The sequence below is a fragment of the Oryx dammah genome, unplaced genomic scaffold (assembly GCF_014754425.2).
Source record: "Oryx dammah isolate SB20612 unplaced genomic scaffold, SCBI_Odam_1.1 HiC_scaffold_22, whole genome shotgun sequence".
Lineage (NCBI taxonomy): Eukaryota > Metazoa > Chordata > Mammalia > Artiodactyla > Bovidae > Oryx > Oryx dammah.
In genome coordinates, this window is record NW_024070206.1 from 3793883 (window position 1) to 3819662 (window position 25780).

The 25780-nt window shown below is 47.4% G+C and overlaps 1 protein-coding gene across 1 annotated transcript; it reads right to left on the reverse strand.

Annotated features, from left to right (window-relative positions):
- Window positions 1–12364: 12364 nt before the first annotated feature.
- Window positions 12365–25484, reverse strand: LOC120880886 (gastrin releasing peptide). The gene is made up of 3 exons (XM_040264287.1): window positions 25192–25484; window positions 18359–18586; window positions 12365–12567 (listed from the first exon to the last, which is right to left on the reverse strand). The coding sequence occupies exons 1-3, from the start codon at window positions 25328–25330 to the stop codon at window positions 12530–12532; spliced, it is 405 nt and encodes a 134-aa protein (XP_040120221.1). The 5' UTR covers window positions 25331–25484; the 3' UTR covers window positions 12365–12529.
- Between the last annotated feature and the right edge of the window lie 296 nt (window positions 25485–25780).

Below are 25780 nucleotides of genomic sequence, written 5' to 3' on the forward strand. Positions count from 1 at the left end.
AGCGGTCACTGCTCCCGGACTGGTGGCCAGACCCCGAGCGGTCACTGTGGTGGCCAGACCCCAAGCGGTCACTGCTCCAGGACTGGGCGGTCAGCGCAGGGCTTCTCTGACTCCGACTGCCTTTCTGTTTGTGTTGACCCCCTGCCTGTCCCTCCTTCTAAACCTTTCCCCACCTGTTTTTTGCACGTTCAGAAAGACACTCACTCCACATCTAGAAAGAAAGTGAAATAACACTCCTAGAAATGGCAACTGAGGCTCTGAAATCCATCCTGTATGAACGATTTGGTCCTTCATTAGAGATGGTTCCCACTTACCTTCCTCTGTCACTCAAACTCTTCTGCACACACCCTCTACTCTTGCCAAACTGTCCAGCAAACTTGACCCAAGCTTTCCTACCTCTATGCCTTTATCCAAGTTCTCCCCTCTACCCGGAATATCTTCCCCACAGAAAATACTTTCAGATGAGTGGGGATGCAGCATATCACAGCTTATGGGATCCAACAAAGGCAGTGCTTAGGGGAAATTTTACAGCTGTAAATGCTGTCTCTATTGAAAAAGAAGACCACAGATCAAGAAGCTAACCTTCCATTTTGGCACACGATAAAAAAGATCAAACTAAACGTGAAGTGAGCCAAAAGAAGGAACCAGTAAAGATTCAAATGGGAAACAGTAGAGAAAAAATACTTCATATAACGAGTCATCAGGGGAGTGAAAAGTAGAGCCATGAGACCCCACTTCCCATACCTTAGGGTGACTGTCATCAGGAAGTCAGCAGCAAGAAATGTCGGTGACAAAGCGGAGAGATCAGAACCCAGCATACACGGCCGGTAAAATGGTGCAGTGACTTTGGAAAACCATCTGGCTCTTCAGATGGTTAAATATAAAGTTGCCATAGGAACCATCAGTTCTGGCCAAGACAAAGGAAAGCATATCCACACAGAAAGTGTACATGAATATTTATAACGTGCATTTTTCATAACAGCTAAAAAGTGGAGACGACCCAGATGCCATCGATCGCAGAATGAATGAATACACAGCGTGGCGCATGTGAGTACATGAAGAGAAATATTACTCAGCCGTGGAAAGAACGGGGCACCAACACATACTCCAGCGTGGGCGGACCTTGAACACGTCAAGTGAGAGACCCAGACTCAAAGGACCGCATACCATGTGAATGGATATTCAGAGGAAATTCGGAATAGGGAGATCCATAGAGACAGAAAACGGAGTCATGATTGGTCTGTGCTGGGGGCAGGGAGGATGGGGACACGGTGAGTGATTAAGGGTGACGGATTTCTTTCTGAGATGATGAAAATGTTCTAAACTCAGCCGTGGTGACAAATGATGACAAATGATTGCATATATCTTTGAACATACTAAAAACTGTTGGATGGGGCACTTTAAATGGGTGAATTGTATGGTATGTGAATTATATCTCAATAAAGATTTTTTCTTTTTTTTTTTTTCATAAGTCTTCCCATCAAGCTCTTGCAGCTTCCATCCATTTCAGGTACTCACACTGGAAGAATTTTCCTAAATGCTGTGATGTTCCGTTGCCAAGGAGCCTCTTCAAAGTCAGTAAGATGTATCAATTCAGATAACAGATAATGAGCGCCCCCTGTCCCAGGCATTGCGATCAATACATCCATCCATTTCTTCTGCCTTCAAGGCTCCACCCACGTGTCTCACTCCTGGGAGGTAGAGACCCTCTGCTATGAACAACTGACCTTGCCAGCTTCTCACTCTCCCCAGCCCCGCCCCCTATACTGTTGCTCAAAGCAGACAACACCTTTTTGGGCGGCTATACCATGTTGCATGCATGATCCTAGTTCCCCGACCAGGGGTGGAACCCATGCCCCCTCAGTGGAAGCAGAGTCTTAACCACTGGACCACCTCAGGAAGTCCCTGGACCACACCTTTTCTTCAGAAGGAGAGGCCATCCTAAAATGCCAGCTCTGCTGGGAAAGAGAACCATGGCTGAAATTCACCCTGTGACGTCAGCACCTGGCTGGAAAAAATTTTTCTGCAGTGGTAAGTCAGGGAGGTGAGGCTGGGGAGAGGCAAGTTTGACAAGAGCGCGACCTCAGGCTCCAGGGAGGCTTCAGGGTGGACCCAGTCCTGCTCTTTCACCGAGTGTCCTCTGTCTCAATCGCCTCTCCTCCGCTCTGTGCAGCCCTCTGCCCCTGGTTCACGGCTCCTCTCCTCCAGGCGTCTCTCCTCAGCCTCCCCTGCCCTCTGTCCTCTTATTTCCTAGGATCGGTCTCTCCTGTTGTGTTTCTGAAATCCCACTCCTTCCCCCTAGTAACTCCAGGCTCTTTTTCAGAGCAAACAAGCCTGCAGAAAATGGGACTGCCTGACACTTGCCCCCAAAACCTTGCTTAGGCAAGACTTTGTCCTCAGACTCTAACAGCCGCTCCTTCTATCTTTCTGTATTTTGCTCCATGTGGGGTGAGGAGTATTCCTTCAGATTACTGTCAGAGAGATGACTGAATTCCTTCTCAGGACGTCACAGGAACCCCAGTTCAGCCACCGCCTTTTTTTTTTTAGCCGCAAATTTGATATATGGCTTCGGGCAGGGTAGTTTCACCCTGGTAGTTTCTGCAGTTTCAAATCTCGACTTCTCTTTCTGCCGTCAAGGCTCCACCTGCGTGTTGCACTCACCTGTTTCCTTCCCCCATAGGCTTCCTGGGTAATAGAGACCCTCTGCTCTAACACCTCCGAGAAGGCAATGGCACCCCACTCCAGTACTCTTGCCTGGAAAATCCCATGGATGGAGGAGCCTGGTGGGCTGCAGTCCATGGGGTCGAGAAGAGTCAGACACGACTGAGCGACTTCACTTTCACTTTTCACTTTCATGCATTGGAGAAGAAAATGGCAACCCACTCCAGTGTTCTTGCCTGGAGAATCCCAGGGACAGGGGAGCCGGGTGGGCTGCCGTCTATGGGGTCGCACAGAGTCGGACACGACTGAAGTGACTCAGTAGCAGCAGCAGCAGCAGCTCTAACACCTGACCTTGACAGCTTGAACAGGCCTTTCCACCGCTGTAAAATAAAAGGGTTATTAGAACAAGGAGTTCCCTGGTGGCCTCCTGACTGAGATTCCCGGCTTTCACAGCCACGGCCTAAAAACAAAAATTAAAAGGAAATGAAGTGAAGTGAAACAAAACAATTTAAAATATTATACCAGAGGAACTGGAAAATCTTCCCGGCTGCAACATTCTGACTCAGCGAAGAGAGTGCTTCAGTAATTTGGCTGATGGCGACACCCGGTGGTCATCCTGAGAACTTCACCTTCTGAATCTCCGCCAAGTCGCCTCTAACTCTGCGACCCCATGGACTGCAGCACGCCAGGCCTCCCTGTCCTTCACCAACTCCCGGAGTTTACTCAAACTCATGTCCATTGAGTCTGTGATGCCGTCCAACCATCTTATCCTCTGTCGTCCCCTTCTCCAGCCTTCAATCTTTCCCAGCATGAGGGTCTTTTCCAGTGAGTCAGTTCTTCACATCAGGTGGCCAAAGTATTGGAGCTTCAGCTTCAGCATCAGTCCTTTCAATGAATATTCAGGACTTATCTCCTTTAGGAATGACTGGTTGGATCTCCTTGCTGTCCAAGGGACTCTCAAGAGTCTTCTCCAACACCACAGTTCAAAAGCATCAATTCTTCAGCGCTCAGCTTTCCTTATAGTCCAACTCTCACATCCATACATGACCACTGGGAAAACCATAGCCTTCACTAGACGGACCTTTGTTGGAAAAGTGATATCTCTGCTTTTTAATACGCTGTCTAGGTTTGTCATAGCTTTTCTTCCAAGGAGCAATCTGTTAATTTCATGGTTGCAGTCACCATCTGCAGTAATTCTGGAGCCAAAAAAAATAAAGTCTGTCACTGTTTCCATTTTCTCCCACGCATTTGCCATGACGTGGTGGGACCAGATGCTGTGATCTTAGTTTTTTGAATGTTGAGTTTTCAGTGAGCTTTTTCACTCTTTCACCTTCATCAAGAGGCTCTTTAGTTCCTCTTCATTTTCTGCCATTAGGGTGGTGTCATCTGCATACCTTCTGATTGGGCACCAACAGTTTTCCAGTAGAACTCTTCCTTCTCAGAGCCATCTGCAATGAGAAGGGCGTTTCCTCAACCAATAGCGGCCTTCCTTTCTGAGTCCTCCCAAGTCCGTGGGCTTCACACTCTCCTTGTGATGAAAAACCCTGGCTTTTCTCCTCAGACTCCCTCCCAGGCAGGTCAACACAACCCAGCGAAATCTTCTGTTGTTAAAGCCTCCAGGAGGCCAAGAAAGGTTATGCTTCCACGGGTCTCATGCCCCTCCATCATTCAGACTAGAAGGAAATCAGTTCTAAATCAATTTGTTCAAAGCATGAATGCCTTAACCTCTTACCACTGTCACGAGGAAATAGTTTCATGTTTTAATGAAATGAGCCCTGAAGCAGCGAAATTCTTTTAATTGAATGTATTTGGCATATACCATTGAGCACACTGAAGATGTACAATGTGTCAGTTTACATATTGCAGAGAGTGATATTTAGCACCTCCGTCGCAGTACATAATCTCCTCTCTTTTTAGTGGTTGAGTTTCAGTTTCCTAGTAAGTTTGATGATCGTAGCACAACATTGCTGTCAATACTGAAGTAGAGCAATCCTTAATTCAAATTTAATTAAAAATTATCCTAAGGGTAGAACTTCAGATGCCTGTGGAATAAAAAACATTTGATACAAGCCATCTTCTTCCTGGTGTCCTTTCAAATCACAACAAATAGATAATAAGCTTAGTGCTACCACTAGACATTATATACTGTAGGATTTCCTCTCAGGTTAGTTTCTAATACCTGGTATTTAATGCCGAGGTATTAATGACTTAAATATCCTAATATGTCACCTACCTAGAAATATTTACATTCTAAGAGTCAATTTCCAGGGTACAATGACCAGCCCAAAGAATTAACAGTAGCATTTAGGCGTGTAAGACATCTGGTCGGGAAATAATTTGAAGCTCGGTGACCTTTTCAGCCACCCGCTAATGGCTGAGATGCTGATGATACTTAAGGTTCAGAGAAGGGAAAGCAGATTAAGACTTGTTCCATTTATTCACTTCCTTCCTAGAGAAACAGACGTTAACTGTCCCAGGAGGGGAATTACCGTTTTGACTCTGGAGCATTTGCAGGAGGCAGATGTGATATAAAAACTAGAACTTGCCTTAGAATTTGAAGGATGGGTTTTATTCTGTTTGTTTATTTTTTCCCAATTTACAAACTAGGTGCCCTTGAGCTAGCTCTTGGGCTTCCCTTGCAGCTCAGTTGGTAAAAAATCCACCTGCAGTGCAGGAGACCTGGGGTTTATATACCACACGTTACTAACCTGCATATAATTGGCATGAAATCATCTATAACCTATTTGGAACTTCCAAGTTTGACTTCTTTATTCATTTATTATATTTTCTTGACCACGCTGCATGGCATATGGGATCTTAGTTCTCAGACCAGGGACTGAACCCACACGTGGAAGCATGGCGTCTTAACCACTGGAACGCCAGGCAAGTAGCTCCAAGTTTGACTTCTATATATGCTAAATTGGTATCTGCTCCCCCTGGGACAGGAAAAGTCGAAGACCTAACCTCCCCGCAAGTGTGGGAAGGCCAGAGGGAAGCAGTTCATGGGAAAGTGAAGAAGGGCCGCCAGTGGTGAAGAAGGTGTCACAGCGATCCTGGTGATGATACCAGAAGTGATACAGGAAGGCTGATGCTGGGAGGGGCAGAAGTAGAACCAGGGGCGGGACCTATGCAATCAGGGGCGTGTCCAGAAGGTGGGGAGGCAGACGAAGGCTCGTCCAGGGACAGCCTCTTCTCCGGCCGAGTGGGGATGAGAAGGAAGGGTCTCATCCGAGAAGGAGAGGGCCGGGCAGGAGAAGGGGGCAAAGACAGCCTGCTTCCCTCGGCGACCTCTTTGCCTTGGAGGGCTTCTTGGCCTGGGCTGCGTAGATAACGCATTAAGGACAAATAATTCCCTTTCCCTAGACAGGTTGCTTTTTCACTGAAGTGTAGCGTTGTGTTAGTCACTCAGTCGTGTCCGACTCTTTGTGACCCCATGGACTGTAGCCTGCCAGGCTCCTCTGTCCATGAGATTCTCCAGGCTAGAATACTGGGGTGGGTTGCCATGCCCTTCCCCAGGGGGGTTCTGAACCAGGAATCGAACCCAGGTCTCTTGCATTGCAGGCAGACTGCCTGAGCCCCCAGGAGGTGCTTTTTCACCGGGGGACTCTGAAATCCCGGATAGCATGCTGCGTGTCACTTATCAAACTGGCGGGTGGTGCATCCTCTCGGCACTCACTATGGACGGACGGGCAGACAATGGAAACAAAACGGGCTGGGTGCGCTAGGGCGCGGCGGGGACTGTGGCACAGTGGAAAATGTGAGCTCCCCCTCCCCTCCCCGCCACAGGGCATGGCAGCCACTGGCTGTCTTCTGGGAGCGCAGGCCCAGTGGCAGATCCTCTGATTTTGCAAAGGGCTTGCCATCTGGATTTGTAGGTGAAATCCCTTGATGTTGAAATGTCTGTGAACGACTGTCATCATTTTACCTTATTCTCTTTTATCCCTTTATTTAGTTGCACTGGGTCCTGGTTGTGGCAACTGAGATATTCAGTCTTCTTTGCAGCATGTGGGACCTTTAGGTTCAAGATGTGGGATTAGCTCCCTGACCAGGGATTGAACCTGGGCCCCCTGCATTGGGAGTGTGGAGTCTTAGCCACTGAACCACCAGGGAAATCCCTAATTTTCATTTTTAAGACACTCCCCAGGCAAACATCCAAACCAGCAGGCAGCCAGTTCCTGACTGCTAAGTTATTAATAAATTGTTTTTCACATTATTCACGTTTCTTTTCTCCTTCCATCCCCAGGAGTTTAGTGGGGGCTGGGGTGGTGGGTGGGGAAGCAGGGAAGATCTCTCTGGTCTATGCATTTTTATTTGTTTGGTTTTGCTTTTTCCAAAATCAAGTTCAATCCCCAGCCTCTCCATTGAGGCCATCCCTAGCTGAGGCATCTTGGGAAACTGCCAGGCCATGGGGAGTACCAACTGAAGCTCTCGATTTCCTTTCCATTTCTGCGTATCAGAGGAGCTGTTATGTTGATCGCACTCGTCTTGCAAAGCAAGGAGGAGTAAAGGACAAGAAAAGCTGGGTCAGAAGTGAAGAGCGTCCTGTCAACTGCAATCACAGCCTAGTGTTGCAACAAGAGAAACGGACTGTTGCTCTCAGGGATTTGTGGCCCTAAGCCCATCATAAGGACTTTCTGTGGGCATCTGAGAATGGAATAACACCCAGCAGTGAGTAGTTTTTGAACTTGCTCTCCAGCTGGAACCACGGTTGTGTGAGGTCAAAAGAAATGAAGTTCATGCCCGTCACCAACACTGCTGAAAGTTCCTCCCACGTCCTTACTGAGGGAGTCTTGACTTTGCTTAGGTTCCTGTCCCTCCTCCCACATGACTCAGGGGTAAATCCTAATCAGTGAGGTCAGTTGCTGTGGTCTGGTTCTGTTCATTAGTGGTAGATTAGGCCAAGCATGTGACCCAGCTGGTCACTGAGGTGCGAGGGATTTCGAGACCTCTGGGAAAGGACTTATCACTGTTAATAAGGTGAAGCCTAAAAAGAGGTGGCCCCTCTCCTTTTGAATGTTGTCTTGTCTGGATGTGACAGCTGGAACTCCAGCAGCCATCTTGCGACCACAGGAGTAGTCAGCTTAAGGATAAATCTGAATCCTGGTGTCAGAGTGGGAAGACAGAGAGACCCTTCTCCTTGAGGGTATCGTTGAGTCACTGAATTAAACTGAACTCAACAACCTTGAATCCTACCTCCCTCTGGAGTTCTAGTATATGAGACAATAAATCGGATCTTTTATGCCAATTTGAGTTGAGGGTTTTCTGTTACTAACAGCCAGAGGTATCCTAATGGGCACAGTGATCATTCCTGGAGGTCTATGACATAGTCTCTTTTCCATCTAGAGTCACATGGACCCATTCATTCATTATTCACTATTTAGTTTAATGAGTCTGATCACAGGGCAAAGAGAAGCAGGGCTATGGTTAGGACTGCCAGCAATCCCACTTGTGGGAACCAGGAAGAAATGAAATCCGCACCTCCAAGAGATGCCTGTGTTCTCACAGCCATTGTAGCGTTATAACATGGTCTTTCTGCTTTGGGAATAGCGATAGTTTTTCATTGTGGGTTTCCCTTGAAGGGCTATCTCATAATCTCTGATTAAGGCAGCCTGTGGTTGAGGAAATGAATTATGTAAACCCCACCTTTTGCTTAGATTTCTCCCTACGCATCCAAGCTAGGTTAGAATGCCCTGTGGTGACCAAATACCCCAAGAGGAATGGAAAGGTGGGTGTTGTGGGGCTAGAAATCGTACTGCACGGTTTGAAGTGCCTGCTTAGCGAGTTGCTGAGCCTCTGATCGTAAGCGAAGAATACTGAATTACCCACAGCAACCCGCCCTGTGGCACATAGAAAAAAAATGACTATGGTTTTTAAGAGAACAAATTTGAAAGCAATTTATTGCTTTCTTCCCTTTTGGGTTCTTCTCTTAATTATCGTGCTTTGCAAGAGGCCTAAATACTGTCACCTCTTAAAAGCCACCCTCTCTCCTCGCTGTGGGCATACAGACACCCAGCTTGTGTGGTGCCAGGAACAATCAGAAGCCTCTTCCTTCCCCAGAGTCCCAGGCTGGGGCTGAATTGTTCTCTAGAATAGGAACGGGCAGAAATCAAAGAGGAAACTCTTTTTTGAGAATCGCAAGGGGCAGAAATCAAAGAGGAAACTCTTTTTTGAGAACCGCAAGGGGCAGGGGACATCTGTAACCTGGGGCTGACCATATCTTTTATTTCTTATTATTTATGTATTTTCCTTTTCTCCCCCCGCCTTGGACTGCACCCCGTGGCACGTGGAACTTAGCAACCAGGGCCTGAATCTGTGCCCCTGCAGGGGAAGTGCAGAGTCCTGACCCCTGGACCGCCAGGGAAGCCTGACCGCACGCAGCTTTTGAACACACTGCCTTCTCTGATAGGGTCTATTGACTGGTGGGGGGAGGGGTGGGCGGGGGATGGGTAATGTGAGAGTTGTGAGTTAAGCTTCATTTGGGGCAAAATGGGGACTCTAGCCTGGAGAACAGCGCTCAGACAGCTCTAGGAGCTGCTCTGAAGGGGTAGGAGGAAGCCTAGAGTATTTGTGGTTTTGGGGAAGGGAGTTAAGGACAATCGAGCACACATTTTGGCAGAAGCTGGCTGCTGGTCACAAGAAGGTGGACGCTGGCCACGAGGAGCAGATGCATCCATTAATGATTTTAATGCTTTTCTAGGTATGAGCAAGAAACCGAGCTCATAAATCGTCTCCTGGAAATATCTGTCAATAACGACCTTAAGGCCTGTCCTGCCAGACTTCCCGGAGCCCAGAGTGCCTCCCTCCTGATCTCCCTTCACTCCTGTCAGGGTGTGTTGAAGGTCAACGACTGCAGTGGCCGGTGAACCGCATCCTTGCAGAGGCAGATGTCAAGGACCCAGGTTTAGGTCCCACAACGTTTGTCTCATATTCCCGAAGCAGAACCTTCGTAACTACATTTCCCAGCTTCCCTCGCTGCCAGTCTCAGGCATGTGATCTAGGTTCTGCCAATCAGACACAGACATCGAAACCCTGGATTCAGAAGCAAGCCAAGGGCGGAAGAGAGTTGGGGGCCCAGTGCTGTGCCAGGGAGTGGCAGACAGCGCCGACTCCGTGGTTCTGTCAAAGGCTGTAGGGGCAACAGTCCCATCGACCTGTCGGAGACGTGGCTTTGAGCCCTGGATATGCAAGCTCAGCTGTGAGCTCCAGACTTCCCCACTCACTGTCTGCTCATAAAGCTTTCCCTTCCTCCGTAAGCAACTCAAGATGGACGCTGTTCCCTGCAGCTGAAATTTCCCAGGCCCAGTAGGCACTCACAGATAGGTGATAGCATTCCACTTGCAAAACAAGGGTCCAAGAGAGCTCTCCGTGTAGGGAAAGGTATTATCTTTTCACTGAAGGGATTCTGATCTTTTCTTTTTAATTTTTTGTTGTCATTGTTGGACTATAGTTGATTTACAGTGTTGCTTGCTTTCGGGTGTACAGCGAAGTGATTCAGTTACACGTACACATCTATCTGTTCTTTTTCAGATTCTTTTTCCACGTAGGTTATCAGAGTATTGAGCCGACTTCCCTGTGCTATGGGTCCTTGTTGATTATCTATTTTATATATGGGCTTCCCTAGTGGCTCAGACATATGATAGTGTATATATGTTAATCCCAAGCTTCTAATTTATCACTCGCCCACCTTTCCCCTGTGGTAACCACCACTTTGTTTTCTATGCCTGTGAGCCTGTTTCTGTTTTATAAACAAGTTCATTTGTATCATCTTTACAGATTTCATATATAAGCAATATGTGTCTTTCTCTTTCTTCCTTCACTTACTATGATCATCTCTAGGGCCGTCCATGTTGCTTCGAGTGGCATTGTTTTATTCTTTTTATGTTAGGTAATATTCCACTGTATTTATGTACCACATCACCTTTATCTATTCACTGATGGATGAGCCAAGGCTTGATACAGGGGAGCTTGCAAGTGTCAGGAGATTTGAGTGAGCAATTCCTGTGTCTAGGTCAGGACATGTGAAGAAAAAATAATTGCAACCGAAACAAAGGATCATATCTGCTCTCATGAAACAACCAAACAAGAGACATCTAGATGGGCTTATTCCAGAAGCATTGCCTTCCTCTTCCGACCTGAAATGCCACCCCTAGAGAAATGTCCCCTGAGTCTGGAAAGGTTGTTCCCATCCTTATGAGTGTCCTGTGTGTGTGCGTGCTAAATCACTTCAGTCATATCCGACTTTGCAACCCTATGGACTGTAGTGCGCCAGGATCCTCTGTCCATGGGATTCTCCAGGCAAGAATACTGGAGTGGGTTGCCATGCCCTCCTCCAGGGGATCTTCCCAACCCAGGGACTGAACCCAGGTTTCCTGCACTGTAGGCGGATTCTTTACCAGCTGAGCCACCAGGGAGGCCCCCTGGAGGGTAAATGCTGGTGACAGTGCTTCCCCTTATCACCAGCTGCCTGACAGGCTTTAGTGGGCTCAGCCCAGGACTGAGTTCTTGAGGAAAGGGGCCTAGGAGATCCAAAGAAGAGGAAGAGGTCCCCTGGTTCTGGATAAGCTGGGAGCCAATATAGTTTTAAAAGATTTACAACACAGCACATCTTATGTGATTCTTTGATAATCAAAGCAAAGTCAAGATAAATCTCTTCACCATTTCAAATGTGATTTCCCCAAATGAAAGAAATCTAAACATATGGCAAGAAGCTTTAAAATCTGTTAATGTGTGAATGCCATGATGAAAATGGAACGGGGCATTGTGAACTGCCAGGCCGTGTTCTCCAAGAATCAAGGGGCTCTTGGGAGCCTGTCTTCTCCCTCTGCTGTGGAGCTGAGTAAATCTGGCTGCGGGGACTACCTCTCTCAGACTGGAGGTGGAACACTGAAGAAATGGTGCTACTTGCTAGGCTTAAATATCTTGGCAGAGGGTCTCAAAATGAGGTAATAGAAACACTGTGAAATGCTGCAGAGTATCTGATGACTGTAGAAGTTTGAATCCCAGTTCCCTTGACTATGTGACCTTGGGCAAGTCAGCTGACCTGACTCTCTGTTTCCTTGGCTAAGTGAGAAGGGTAATCTCAGCTTACAAAACTTTTAGGAGGAGAATATCAGTAACATTGACCAAATACCTGCAAAAATGGGAATTATTACATGATAAAAAAGGCCAGCCTCTATGCTCAACCTAGCCCATCCGCTGGTAACGATAAAGCAAGTCTGTGCTTCTAATAATGACATCTATAAAGGATTCAGTACATATATATATATTCATCAATAAATTGGCTTTCAGAAGGGAAAGCTAAACATTCAGCCCACCTTCATCTGTAAGCATACCAGTTTATTATCAAGCTGCTTGTTTCCTTTTTGCTGTTGTTTTCTAGGGCGCATGCATGTGTTTGCGCCCTGCAGCACACGGGATCTAGGTTCCCCAACCAGGGATTGAACCTCCACTCTCTGCATGGGAGGGTGGAGTCTTAACCCCTGGGAAGTCCCAAGCTGTTTGTTAATCTCAGTGCTAATCACTCCCTCTTATCTGGAACTAAAATAAGAGAACTACCTGCCCTTTGGACAATATGTTTAAGCTTTTATTGTGACTGGTAACAGGTTGGGGACTGGAATCTAATAGGTAGCCTAGATGTAAAGAACATTAATTAGAAGACACTTTATGGACAATTTTTCACAGCAAACAAGTTCAAACCGGAAGATGCTGCTTGAAAATCGTGACTTTAGTTAAAGTTGAAAGGTACAAGAATAGTTAAGTATTTTGCACAAAGGAAATCTATTGATGATCCAGCAGAACGGATGCCCGTAGAACGCAGTTCCTTATGGGTTTTGTTTTGCTTCTTTGAGGGAGGCGGCTACTGTCATCGTCAGTACAGCTGGGGGTTCCCTCCTTCATGCTGAGAACCTGCAGTGAAGAGTCCACGTTAAAAAATATTAGGAAGAGTTAAGCAGGTGTAGTTAGTGATGCTGAAGTCTAATACTACAAAGTAAATCCATTCCCAACACACCATCACTTGGGAGCTTGGTAGAAAGGCAGATTCGTGGGTCTGCCCCAGACCTGCTGCTGCTGCTGCTAAGTCGCTTCAGTCGTGTCCGACTCCGTGCGACCCCATAGACGGCAGCCCCCCAGGCTCCCCCGTCCCTGGGGTTCTCCAGGCAAGAACACTGGAGTGGGTTGCCATTTCCCTCTCCGGACCTACTGAACTGGAAATACTGGGAATGGGACCCAGTGATCTGTGCTCTCACAAGACCTCCAGGTGACTCTGAGCACGTTAATACTTAGGACCACAGCTGTCCCCCTAGAGGGAAATTAACTTCCTCTTTTGGGGGAGCTACTTTATTTTCAGGCCTTTTTGGTATATTAGCTTACTTTACGTCCTGATGTGACTACACAGATGTAGTCACATATATATTTTTACAAAGTTTTCTGTATATTCACAGTTTTAAGAAAACTTTTCTTAAAAATATATCTTACTAAAAAGTAATTGATTTAGAACATGTTAATTTCTGCACTCCAGCAAAGTGATCCAGTTGCACAGATACATGCATTCTGCTTTCCTGCTCTGTTCCATTCTAGTTTGTCGCAGGATGTTGAATGCAGATCCCTGTGCTGCGCAGCGGAACCTGGGCCTCATCTGCTCTGTGCGGAACAGTTTGCCTCTGCTAATCCCAGCCTCCCGATTCATCCATTCCCCCTCCACCCTCGGCAACCACGAGTCCGATCTCTTCGTCAGTCTGTTTCTGCTTCACAGATAAGAGCATTTACACAGGTACAGTTAGACTAACACTGGAAATGTAAATGTATTATTTTCAGGAGTTTGCTACTAAAGTAGCAGCTGGGTGGGGGAATTGCTAGGGAAAGTGGAATCTTAATTGCTACTTTGCTTCTCTGGCAAAGCCTCATTCCACAAGTCAAGGCTAGCTCATGAATTACACAATTACACATTATAAACCCATGACTGTAAATGGCAGTCGTGTGGGCAACTTGGGAACAGGAGCTAATGTGGGTTTCCGCCAATTCTACACTGCTTGTGGTTGGCTTGTTGTGGCTTCTGTTAAAATTAACTAAGACTGAAGGATGAGTAGCTTTGATTTTAGACCACTTGTTTTGTTTCCATACAGCACTCTTTATCCACTTTTCATCCAGATGAGAGCTTATTATACCTTCCAAGATTCTCCAGCAATTCAGGTTCCCCAACATCCAGACCAGCCATTTGTTCCTAATAAAGGAATTACTGAGATTCTCAGGTCAGTGATTACCTGCTCAGTGGCTCGATTGTTTTGACCAGGTAATAATGAAGCCAGGGCCTCAGGTTCAATTCCCACACAGGCCAATTAGCTTTGCTTTTCTCCAGGAGGCCAGGTTGCACTATTAAGGGTCGCCAGCCTGCCTGAAGATGCTGCCATACATTTGTGATATGAGCCACCGCTCACACAAGGGGTCAGATGAGGTCAAGCCACATGGAAGTCCCCTGCGTTGGCTCAGAATATTGAATCTGAGAGCTTGGCTCAAGAGAATGGAAGTAAAGTGACAATAAAAAGACAAATTGTGTAACCTCAGAAAATCAAGGGCCTGGAGGCAGGAGAGGGTCCATGGTTAGGGGTAAGAAGGAACCGTATTTGAGGTGGGGGCCAGCTTTACTCTGCTCCTTCATATAAATGGTCAGGGTGATCAGAGGCTTTTTAGTATTCTCAACTGTATGTTGTTTTTATTATATTTGGAACTACCTTTGGAGCATTTCACATATTAATAAATAAAGTTATTCCCTTTGCTGATCTGATGGAACAGTCAGAGCAGTCCCTTAAAGGTGAGGGCAGGGAATTCCCCGGTGGTTCAGTGGTTAGGACTCTGCATTTGCAATGCAGGAGGTACAAGTTCCATCCCTGGTCCAGGAACTAAGATCCCGCATACTTCATGGTGAGGCCAAACTAAATTAAAATAGTACTAACTTAAAAAGAAAAAAAAAATTAAAGTGAGGGCAAATTTGTACATTTACTTTCTTTCCATAACACCCCTTACAATGCGTTCTCCAGGTCCCTTTCCCCATGTCAACCAAATAAGAGAAAAATGTGAGGCTGAAAAAGAAGAAAGAAAAAAATAAAAAGAGCTGGGTCCAGATTACAAAAAGAACCCCTAAAACCAGCTTCAACCTTCACTGAAACTCAGGACAAACCACAGCCACCTCCAGGATTATGGATTAGACTCTGTAGCTGAGCTGACCACTGTTTCACGTTATGGAAACCATAGGGGGGAAATTCCATTACCTTTTGTGAGAAGGGTAGAGTTAAAAGATATAGGTTTAACCTTGAAAACCTATTGGCCATCATTGCTAATAAAGTTCTGGATCCTGTTGGTCATGATATACTAAGTCTAGGTTCAGTGTGCATTTATACAAATCTTTTCCTGAATCAAGTTAAGTATCTTTGTCATGAAACATAGGAAGACACTCAGTTGTAACTCCACGTCTGGGAGGTCTGGCAACAGGACTTGATGCTTTATTACTAAAATGGGAGAGGGGAACATGGGGATAGGTTTTAATTTTAAGAAAAGTCCTGCTGTTAATTCTGATAATGCTTGGCTGAATTATTAAACTTCTTTCTAACACTGAGAGATATAAGGATTTCTAATAGAATGGTTCTCTTGGTACTTCCTCTGTGCAAGATAGTTGTAGGATGTTTTCAATTTTCATATCAACATACTTTCACTGAGGTGGAGTTTCTAAAGCAAGAGAAGTGATCAACTGTTTTGGTCTCTGCAAAGACTAACTGTTGAATTTGTCTTTCATGCTGCTGGGAAATAAGTCCAAAAGAATGGGACCAGTGTGTGCAATAGCTATTCAGTCTGAGGTGGAATTAAATGAGATGGGCTTTCTGAAACTGTAAAAAGAGGAACAGAGCGTAAAGAGACGTAATGGAAAGCAGGGCCTGATCAGAAAAAGATGACTTCTTCAGCTCACACTGCATACTGATAAATATTGTCCCCTTAAAACAGCCACTCTCTGTAAATGCCCACCCAATCCATCCTATAGTACTGCCGCCCAAAGCCTTTTTTGGAGCTAATCTTTTGCAATTGCTTTTGAAGTTTACAGAATGTCCTTCTGAAGATGGCAGAAGAACTTTGATCCTCGAGGGAGGAGTTGGACTTTTCAAAACATTCCAGAGTTGTCGGAGCTGGGTTTGGGGGAATAAAGCAGCTCAAGTGGACGCCGTTGCTTGAGTCACCGTGAGGCACTGTGGATTAATAACATGGAAGAATGTGGTGTGTGTGCACGTGTGCTTGGCCATGTCTGACTGTGTGCGACCCCATGGACTGCTGCCTGCCAGGCTCCTCCGTCCATGGGATTTCCCAGGCAAGAATACTGGAGTGGGTTGCCATTTCCTTCTCCAGGGGGTCTTCCCAACCCAAGGATCAAACCTGAGTCTCCTGGGTCTCCTGCATTTGCAGGCAGTTTATTTACCACTAAGACACCTGGGCAGCCGGGGTGTGGAGAGGTGGTACTCTACGAATGCTCTGTGAGGGTAAGTCCATTTCCACGTTTGCTATTTTAGAGGGTTTTATGCTGGTGATCGGAGAAGGCAATGGCACCCCACTCCAGTACTCTTGCCTGGAAAATCCCATGGGCAAAGGAGCCTGGTAGGCTGCAGTCCATGGGGTCGATAAGAGTTGGACACGACTGAGTGACCTCACTTTCACTTTTCACTTTCATGCATTGGAGAAGGAAATGGCAACCCACTCCAGTGTTCTTGCCTGGAGAATCCCAGGGACGGGGGAGCCTGGTGGGCTGCCGTCTGTGGGGTCGCACAGAGTCGGACACGACTGAAGTGACTTAGCAGTAGCAGCATGGTGGTGATCATGGTTAGTCTTCTGACCAAGGAGAAGGCCCTGCTATTGGATATCCACCCACGGGAAGTCCAGCAAAGCACTTGACCAAGAATAGCCCAGGTCAGCCAGGGCCCAAGAAGTCAATCACAAATCCCCAGAACCCTCAGAGCCACGCAATTCATTAGCAGACATGGGAGCTTATATAATACCGGTGTGGACTAGAGAATCAGTCCCTCGGGGCTCTGCACAAAATTGGTACTTATTTCTGTATTGGTTGATGTAATCCAGATTTTCTTCCTGAATAAAGGCTAGAAGAGACTTTCTCTCTAGGTGCTTAATGCAACAGATAAACTTTTTTTGTTTGCATTCAGCACAGAGAGCCCACAGTAGACTGACACAGAAAGGCTGTGAGAGACCAGCCAAGGCCTGGCCACACCAGCCCGGAGCCTCTGTTAAGGGGCCATCAGCCAGAGGTAACCGCGTGAGAGCTCCCCACGGTCTGCGAGGGAAGCACGATGTTATTTGCACCAGAGGCAGCAAGAGGGAAGGCTGCCGCTGCCTCCCACACCCTTCATCTCTAGGATCAGCGGGGACCACTCTGCACCTCGAATGGCGGCAGACCCCACCGGCTTTTCCCGTGAAAGACTGCATGACCAGCCTCTGAGTTTCCTCACCTTTAAAATGGAGAGAGGAAGACAACCTTCCTGAATCTCCCTCCTAAGACTGCTATGAGCATCCACTCGAAGACATGGGGAGAGGTAAGCTCTTGGATTACGGAAAATACTTACTAACACTAATGGTTATTATTCATTTTAATTAATTTTTTATTGGAGTAGAGCTTATTTACAATGTTGTGTTAGTTTGGCTATTATTATTAGGAGGATTTCAATGATTACTTTTGCCCTTTGTCATAAATTTCAGGGAAACTTCTTAAAAGTTAACAAGACATCTCATTTTCAGTTGCCCTGCTTCTTTCTTCCTATAAATTTTATTTACTCTTTCATCTTATTTACTGTCTTTGCACCTAACAGTGCCCATTTTAAATATTTTTCTCTGTCCTCTGTAAAATCACATACAGAATGGATTAGTTGACCAAGTTTTATATTTTCACCAAGTTTTAAAATATTCAGATGAGACCCAAACTAGGTAAATTTGGAACAAATATGAAGGGGTACTAGCTTGCATCAGAAGTACCAAACGAGAATGCTCTCTTGTAAAAGGCTCTTCCACTAGTGTTCATCAAAGAATAAACATATATTGGGACTTCCTTAGTGGCCCAGGGGTTAAGAATCCATCTTCAAATGCACGGGACGAGGGTTCGATCCCCGGTCAGGGAACTAGATCCCACATGCTGAGGCTAAAAATTCATGTGCCACACCTAGAGACCCTGCAAACTGCAACTAAAGAGGTCTGAAATGAAGATCGAAGGTCCTGGATGCTGCAGCTCAGAGCCAGCACAGCCAAATAAATGAATCTTTAAAATATATACACATGAACAAACATATCTATAGTTCCACAGGGATCAACTCAAATAATCTATGGCCTCACGATCAAAATATTGCGGAAGGATGTGGTAGATTAAAAAACCCTACCAATGCACAATTGCTAACAAAACTAAACAGGAGTTCGATGTCTTAGGAGGAAAGATCATTGATGACGTCGAAAAGAAAAGCTAGCGTGGGGACTGGCCACGCGTCCTCTGAATGTGTACAGCGTCCCCCTGCAGGAGCCGCCACGAAGAGCAGCTCTGTTCTTCCCTGCAAAAAAAGTTCCCCTCCTTCCAACTTCCCCATGCACCTTCTACCCCCGCCCCAGCCCACCTCTCCCGACTTCCACCTCCCTGGTATGTTCTCTGTACCCTTGAGTCTCGAACCTGCATCTTTGAAGTTGCTGACGTCCTCAGAATCCCAGGCAGGCTGGTGAATGCTCAGGGGCTCCCATCGAGGCGGCTGGTGGCCTTGGGCCACCTTTGCTTGTAGGAGGCTTAGCAAGTTCCTTGCCGCTTCTTCCAACTGAACGTGCTCCCTCAGCTGCTCCTTCAGACTCTCCTCCTCATGAAGTTGTGGGGACTCTGCCACACTCTTTTTTCCCATTAAGTGTCCTGTTCAAAAGCAGAATGGAGAAGGAAGTGTTCTTGCCTAGAGAATCCCAGGGATGGGGGAGCCTGGTGGGCTGCCGTCTATGGGGTCGCACAGAGTTGAACACGACTGAAGTGACTTAGCAGCAGCAGCAGCAAAAGCAGAAACCATACACAGCCAATGTTTTATAATAACTAGAAATGAAGTATAACCTTTGAATTATGAATCACTATCTTGTACATCTGTAACTTACAAAACATTGGATGTCAATTACACCCCAGTTTTAAAAAAGGATGTTCAATGCCACATTCGTAAAAAATAAAATAAGCATGTACTCTGGGTAAAAAAAACAAAACAAAACCAAAAACAGCATGCCACTAATTTAACCCAGGGGAATGAATGAACGAGAAATTTAAAAAGGCACCAACTGCGTTTCTGCTTCTTCCTCCTAAATGCAATATAAATTGCACTTTATTAGTAGGAGGAGTTAGTTTGTAAACAACTGACAGATTTTGCTCCCAGATCAAAGTCCCTAATGAATGGATAGAATTCAGACCGCAGCTCAGGAGCCCTGGGTCTGGCCCCTCTGCTCACTAGCCAGGTGACCGCTCTCAAGTCATTTTGCACCCCCAGCCTTCAATTTTATCAACCATAAAATGAACGTGTTGGGTCACATGACATGGAAGGAACCTTCCACATCTAAAATTCTATCACCAGCTTTGTGTGCATAGAATTCTATTCCCAACTAAAGGATGGCATCTGAACATCTTCCCCAGTCAATTTTGAATTTCTCCTGAAAAGTCTCCATGCTCTTCTCTGTGTGATTAAAAAGGTGTTACTTTCCTCTTATCTGTACCAAAGGAATTTTTCATTTAGACTTTCTTAGAATTTTAGCTGAGACTGAAGCTAAAATTGCACCTAGAAATTACCGTTTGTAATGAAAAATAAGTTGAAGACAAGTTCTGGCCAATGTGTTTCAGCCACTGAGATGCAGGATTTTTCTCTTGGAGGTTAAAATGGTCACAGAAGTCTATCAGTAGCTCCAGAGACGAGCATTTGCCATAAAAAAATAAAAGTTGCTATGCAGGAGGCCAAACCACTAAAAACATAAAAACTCATGTACTCAAATGGGGATAGCCATAGGATCAGAAGGGGATGAAATTTAACGACTGCATTCCTAACATGGCTTAAATATACGCACGTTATCGTATTTACTTTCTCCGGTTGATTTTCCTCATTTCTCTGTAATTGGATTTTGTTGTTGTTTAATTGCTAAGTTGTGTCCAACTCTTCTGCGACCCATGGACTATAGCCCGCCAGGCTCCTCTGTCCACAGGATTTCCCAGGCAAGGATACTGGGTTGCCATTTCTTTCTCCAGGGTACCTTTCTGACCCAGGGATCAAACTTGAGTCTCTGGCATTGCAGGTGGATTCTTTACCACTGAATCACCAGGGAAGTCTGAGTAATTGAGTTTTAGAACACTTTTACTTTCTCACATTAATAAAACTATGGCGCATTTGATTTAAAGTTCACAAGGAAAGAGCTCTTTGTGGCTTTAGGGTTGACTGGCATTAGAAGTACGTAAGGCAAAGACCGTGAAAAAGGGATTGATAGACCCCGAGACCACTTGAAATGGAACGAGGCTCCTTCCTAACAGCGCTGTCTACCAAGGGAGAAGCCCAGACCGTGACTTTATTGCTTGTGTGTGTGACTTACAGTTCACAGGATGTTTAAATGCAGGCTGTTTCATTTGACCCACACCCCAATCAATTTGATGAAAATGAGACTTGCCAAAGGTCACACACATGCAAGTAAAGATTCTGGGGTTCAAATCAGCTTGCAGTCCAGACTCTACAGTATTATACTGCTTTTCAAGTGTCTTTGAACTTCCTAAGAACATAAGGCAGATAGAAATCATTCTGGGGCTTGGAAATAAGGATAAGGTTTACAAAAGGCTTTCTAATATCATCAAAAGGAATGGCGATCATATATCACTATGTCATGACTCATTAGGTGACTCAGAAAAATTGATTCTGTGCACATTGGGAAGCGTGAAAATGAGGTTTTCCTGCATTGCAGTGTGAGCTTTGCCAAGTCGCTTAGGGCCTGACACTTTACACAATTTTAAGACTCGATTGAGAACACTGTCCCAACTGAAGGACTGGAATCTTGAAAGGCTGGCTCCCCACTTATCTGCTTGGTGAACTTGGTGTCCAGACATGCACTAAGTAACCTTGCCTTTAGCCATCAAAATGATTATGTTGCATAACTTCCCAGGAAGTAGCAAGTCACTTGGCTTTATTACTATGGAGGAAATTGAATCATGATAATGGGAAAGCAGGATTAGAATCTGATGCTCCCAATAATGACCTCAGTTGCTCTTGGTCATTGCCTGTCATCTAGTTAGGATGCTGGAAATGAGAAAGGCATTCTTGGCACTGAAGCGGAGAGACGATGGAGATGTTTTTACAAAGAAGGACTTCAGTTTTGTCATGCTTGAGTAATTTTGTGACCTTTCTACAGTGGAAGGCTACCGTAGGCCTCCATTCTGCGGGTGCTTTAACATAGACTCTTGGGACCTTGGGGGTTTCCCGGGTGGCTCAGTGGTAAAGAATCCGCCTGCTGATGCAGGAGACACAGGAGATTCAGGTTCGATCCCTGGGCCAGGGGAGGAGGAAATGGCAACCCACTTCAATATTCTTGGCTGGGAAATCCCCTGGACAGAGGAGCCTGGCAGGCTACAGTCCATGGGGTGGTGAAGAGTCAGACATGTCCGAGCCTAGCACATAGCTATGGGGACCCTGTACTCAATTTCAGTATTTGCCATTTTGGTGGGTGGGTGTTCAGACTCCCTTCCCTAGACCACAGACTTTTCTCCTTTTCTAAGGAAAGTGCACCACCTGTAACATCCCAGGGAAGCACACATCCCCTGGGTCCTGATGCACTACTTAGCTAGTGACCGTCAACCAGATAATTGTCTCCATGACAGCATGGATGATATGCCCACTTCCATCTCTTCTCCCATCATCATTTGTTATGTGTCCATATCACATTAATGGAGATCTCAGCACAGACAAAAGACAGGCACTAGAAAAAATAAACCCTCGCTGGGGCGGAGGTGGGTTTTGTCCTTTATTATCACTTAAAAATATCACTAAAATGGCAGGTTGGCAAGATCAAAGAATTTTCTTGAACTGCAAACTTGGAGATTATCCTAACTTCAGGCAATATCTATTAACACAGAAAGTGTGGAGTGTAAGAGCTGGTTTTTCTTTCTTTTGGGGGGCGGGGGGAAGTGATACTTCAGCCGTGCCTCACAGTGGCTGGTGCAGCACAGTTATGTAAACCATTCTGCGGCTGAGCACTGGCGTTCGGGATGGAACGGAATGGAACCTTCCACAGCACGCTTCACACCAGAGTCAGAACCACGACCAGAAACGCTTCAAGGGCACACAGGGGGCAGGCCCTAGTATTAGTGCCGACCTGCATTTGCATCACACACAGAACATGTCCCTGAACATCAAGCCAGGTAAGAACTGGCTAAGTGTTCAGTCTGCTAACTTCTTTTCCACGGCCACATCACGTTCTTCTCAGCTGGAAGAAGCAAATCATTCGACAAACCTGCAAATCTGTGCTGACAGCTTCTTCATGGCCAGTGATGTGTGGCTTTCGTTTGCTTTAATTAAAACCAAACTGCATGTCTTCAGTGATTGAGGAGGACAGACATTCACTTAGAGCGGAAAGCTCAGTTGGAAACCTAGCGTGGTGTTTATGCTTGTGAATGCTCACAGGCTGATAGAGGGGACATCCTCCCAAAGCAAACTCCTTCGCCACTGCAGGAAAAGTTGAGTCACTTTCAGCTCAAATGTGACTCTCTGCATCCCCTCCCTCTTTCCCTTCATCAACTCTGCACAACTCTGAAAAAGGAAAATGAGTGTGTTTGCGAGCACATACGAGAATAAGACAATTTGGGGAGCCAGTGGTCGGAACACTTTGGAGCTGGGAACAAATATATGGATACCAAGAGGGAAAGAGAGGGTGGGAGGAGCTGAGAGTGGGGATGGACACGTAAACACTGTTGACATTGTGTACCAAATAGATAACTAGTGAGAACATGCTGTGAAGCACTTAGGGCACTGTGGTGACGGGAATGAGAAGGAAACCCAAAAGGAAGGGGGTAAGTGTACATGTACGGCTGACTCACTTTGTTGTACAGCAGAAACTAAGACAGCTTTGTAAAGCAACTATACTCCAATATAAATCAGAAGGACATTGTTATTTTTTATTTATTTATTTATATTTATTTGGCTGTACCCGGTCTTAGTTACTACGTGTGGGATCTAGCTCCCTGACCAGGGATCAAACCCAGGACCCCTAAGTTGAGAGCACGGAATTGTCACCACTGGACCACCAGGGAAGTCCCCAAAATTAATCTTTAAAAAGAAACAACTTAACCCTAGCTTTCCCGATAGCTCTCTTGTCCTGCTTTTGGCCTTCAAAGGTTACCTAACGATGAGCCTTTTTAGTACAAAAACATGTATGAGCAAAAAGAGGCTAGAAATCTGGAGGTTTCCACCTTCTCAGCCCATTGGCTGCTGGCCAGACTAGGCAATGGCCACTTGATCTAAACTCCCAGGAGCCCTTTTTAAGTATTGATAGGGACAGAATAAAGGGACAAAACAGGTAATTAAGTAGTTAACCCCACTAGAGGATTGTAAGTAGGAAAAATATGGGAGACCCCTGTAAGTTCACGATTACTCAAGAGAGCAGGTTTGCTTAATGACAAAACCAAGCAGGCTTGCTTACAGCAAAACCATGCAACAGGAGAATGAGACATGTCCCCAAACAACAAAGCAATGGTGGGATGAGACCCACATCCTGCCAGTGAGCTCAGTAAGTTCATGGTCCCTAGGACATGCTCTCTGGACACGTGAAAAGCAACAGTTTGTAGACCTAGATTGACCACATAGGGACCGCAGAACTCCCATGCCCAACCTGGAGGAGGGGCTGACGGGGGAAGCAAAGAAGCTCTTCCCGCCTCCCTGTTTGTCCTTTGATCATGAAACCATAGCCCAGTAAGGTCTCAGGGAGCAGCATTTCTCACCGGCCAACTTGTCAACCTCACAAGCATCCTTTTATAATAAATCACTTCTTATCTATCTCCTTGCCTCTCCCTGAATTCTTTTCTGCACTAAGACATAAAGGGTCCTGTGGAACCAGAGCTCTTCAGAACCCCCCAAACACACCCAGCTGTTTCAGTATCAATTCTAGGTTTGGCTTCCAAGTGTCCTTCTCTCTGGGTGTGCAGGGCTTTTCACTCATCCCAATCTTTCCTTTCTGTACTCCCGGCTCGGAAGCTTCCCTGTCCCTCAAAGATAACAAATACTTTCCTGTCTGGGGTTGAAGACTTGGCAAATGATTCCTTAAGTAGTCATGAAAACTGCGCTATTGCAATCCAGAGCTCTCCGCTTCTCTGCGGGAAACCCCGACAAGGCATGGGATCTGAGCGCCGAAGTTCTAACCTCACCCCCACCCCATAAACGCATCCCAGTCTTCACACAGAGATCCTGTAACGCCTCTGAGAGTTGAATTAGCAGGTATCTTTCCAACACATCCTCCCACCTCTCCTAAGTAGATGACTAAGGAAATCGTGAAACACACACGCCGCCTGACATCTCTCTAGGGATCGACTGGCTTCCGGGGAAATGCTGGGTTATTGTAGCTGGCTGTGGGGTAGGGGAAACCGAACGCTTTGCAAATTATTTCCAGAGCCTCTGCTCCGCACGGGAGAGGGCTCCGGGGTGATGTCGAAGCGGCGGGGTCGCTCCGGGCGGCCCGAGAAGGCAGCGAGCGCGCGCTCCGCGGCCGGGCGTCCAACCCGCCGCGGTGCCGGGCCGGGACCAGCACCCCTCCAAGCCAGGAGAGCGGGACTTAACAGGCGGAGCGGCAGGGGGAAGGAGCGAGGTTAGAGGGCGAAAGAGGCGGAGGAAATCAGGACTCTGGGGACAGAGACGCGGGATCCGCGTGGAGACCGGGCGATTCCCCGAGCGCGGAGCCTGCTAGATGGAAAGAGGGAAAAGAGGGAAAAGGGCAGAGAAAAGAAAATCGCTTCAAGGCAAAAAAAAAAAAAAAAAAAAAGACTGAGGAAATTCAGGCGGGCCCCAAAGCGAGGTGGGATTCAAGCGCTGAACGGATCTGAAAGGCGGGGTGGGCGCCGCGCCCCGGGCCCACACCTGTGGCTTTGCGAGGCGCAAAGGCGCAGCCGCCGGGCTGGACCAGGGCTCCGGGACGCCCTGGGGACCCGGATCCCCGAAGTTGTTCGGGGAGAGAACCGTGCCAGACAGGGTTGTGATTAGGTGGATAAAGGGTGCTGCAGGGAGATGCCCACGGAGGGTTACCGCTGGGATTTGGGAGCGCTGCGTGCTGAGTGGGTGTCCTGGGGAGGAGGGAAGACAACGGCAAGGCCCGACGGCCTCCCTGGATGCTGAAGCGCAGGGTGGGCGTTTGGGTCGAGAGGTCGGAGCAAACCCAGCCCCCCAGGCCGAGCCGCAGGAACGCCGGGAGATGCGGAGACGCGCGCCGGCGGCGGGCTGGCCCCGCCGGGACTCGAGCGCGCGGGACACTCACCGACCGCCCAGTGGTTGCCGCGCGTGTACATCTTGGCCAGCGCGCCTCTTCTGCCAGCCGTCACCGGGGCGGCCGATCCCCGGGGTGCCGGGCAGAGGACCAGTGCCAGCAGGACAAGCGAGACCTCGCGGCCGCGCATGGTACCGGCGGGAGGCACCCGGAGCGCCGCGGCTAGGCTGGGCGGAGAGCGCGTTCTCCCCGCGGAGGCACGCCCAGGACCCGGAGCTCGGAGGAGTGCCGCCGCCGCCGCCGCCGCCGCCGCCCGCCTCTGCTCCGGCCGCCGCCGCGCCGGGGCTTTATATGCAAGCCCGGGCGGGCGGGGGGATGGAGTGGGGGGGGGGGGCTCCTCCGCCCCGGCCCCGAGCGCTCTGACGTCTCCCTGTGGCGAGAGCCGGGGCGCTGGGACCACGGTCTCAGAAAACCATCCATCTTCCCGCCCAGGGGTGAAAAGGCCGAGTGTACCCCGCGCGCCTCTCTCTTTCCCGCGTAGACCCGCCCGCCACCCCACACTGGACTCCTTTCCACCCTCGACGCCGTAGCTCCAGCACAGTGTAGTGAAGCCCTCCTTTCACAGCTCGGCCAGGACGCC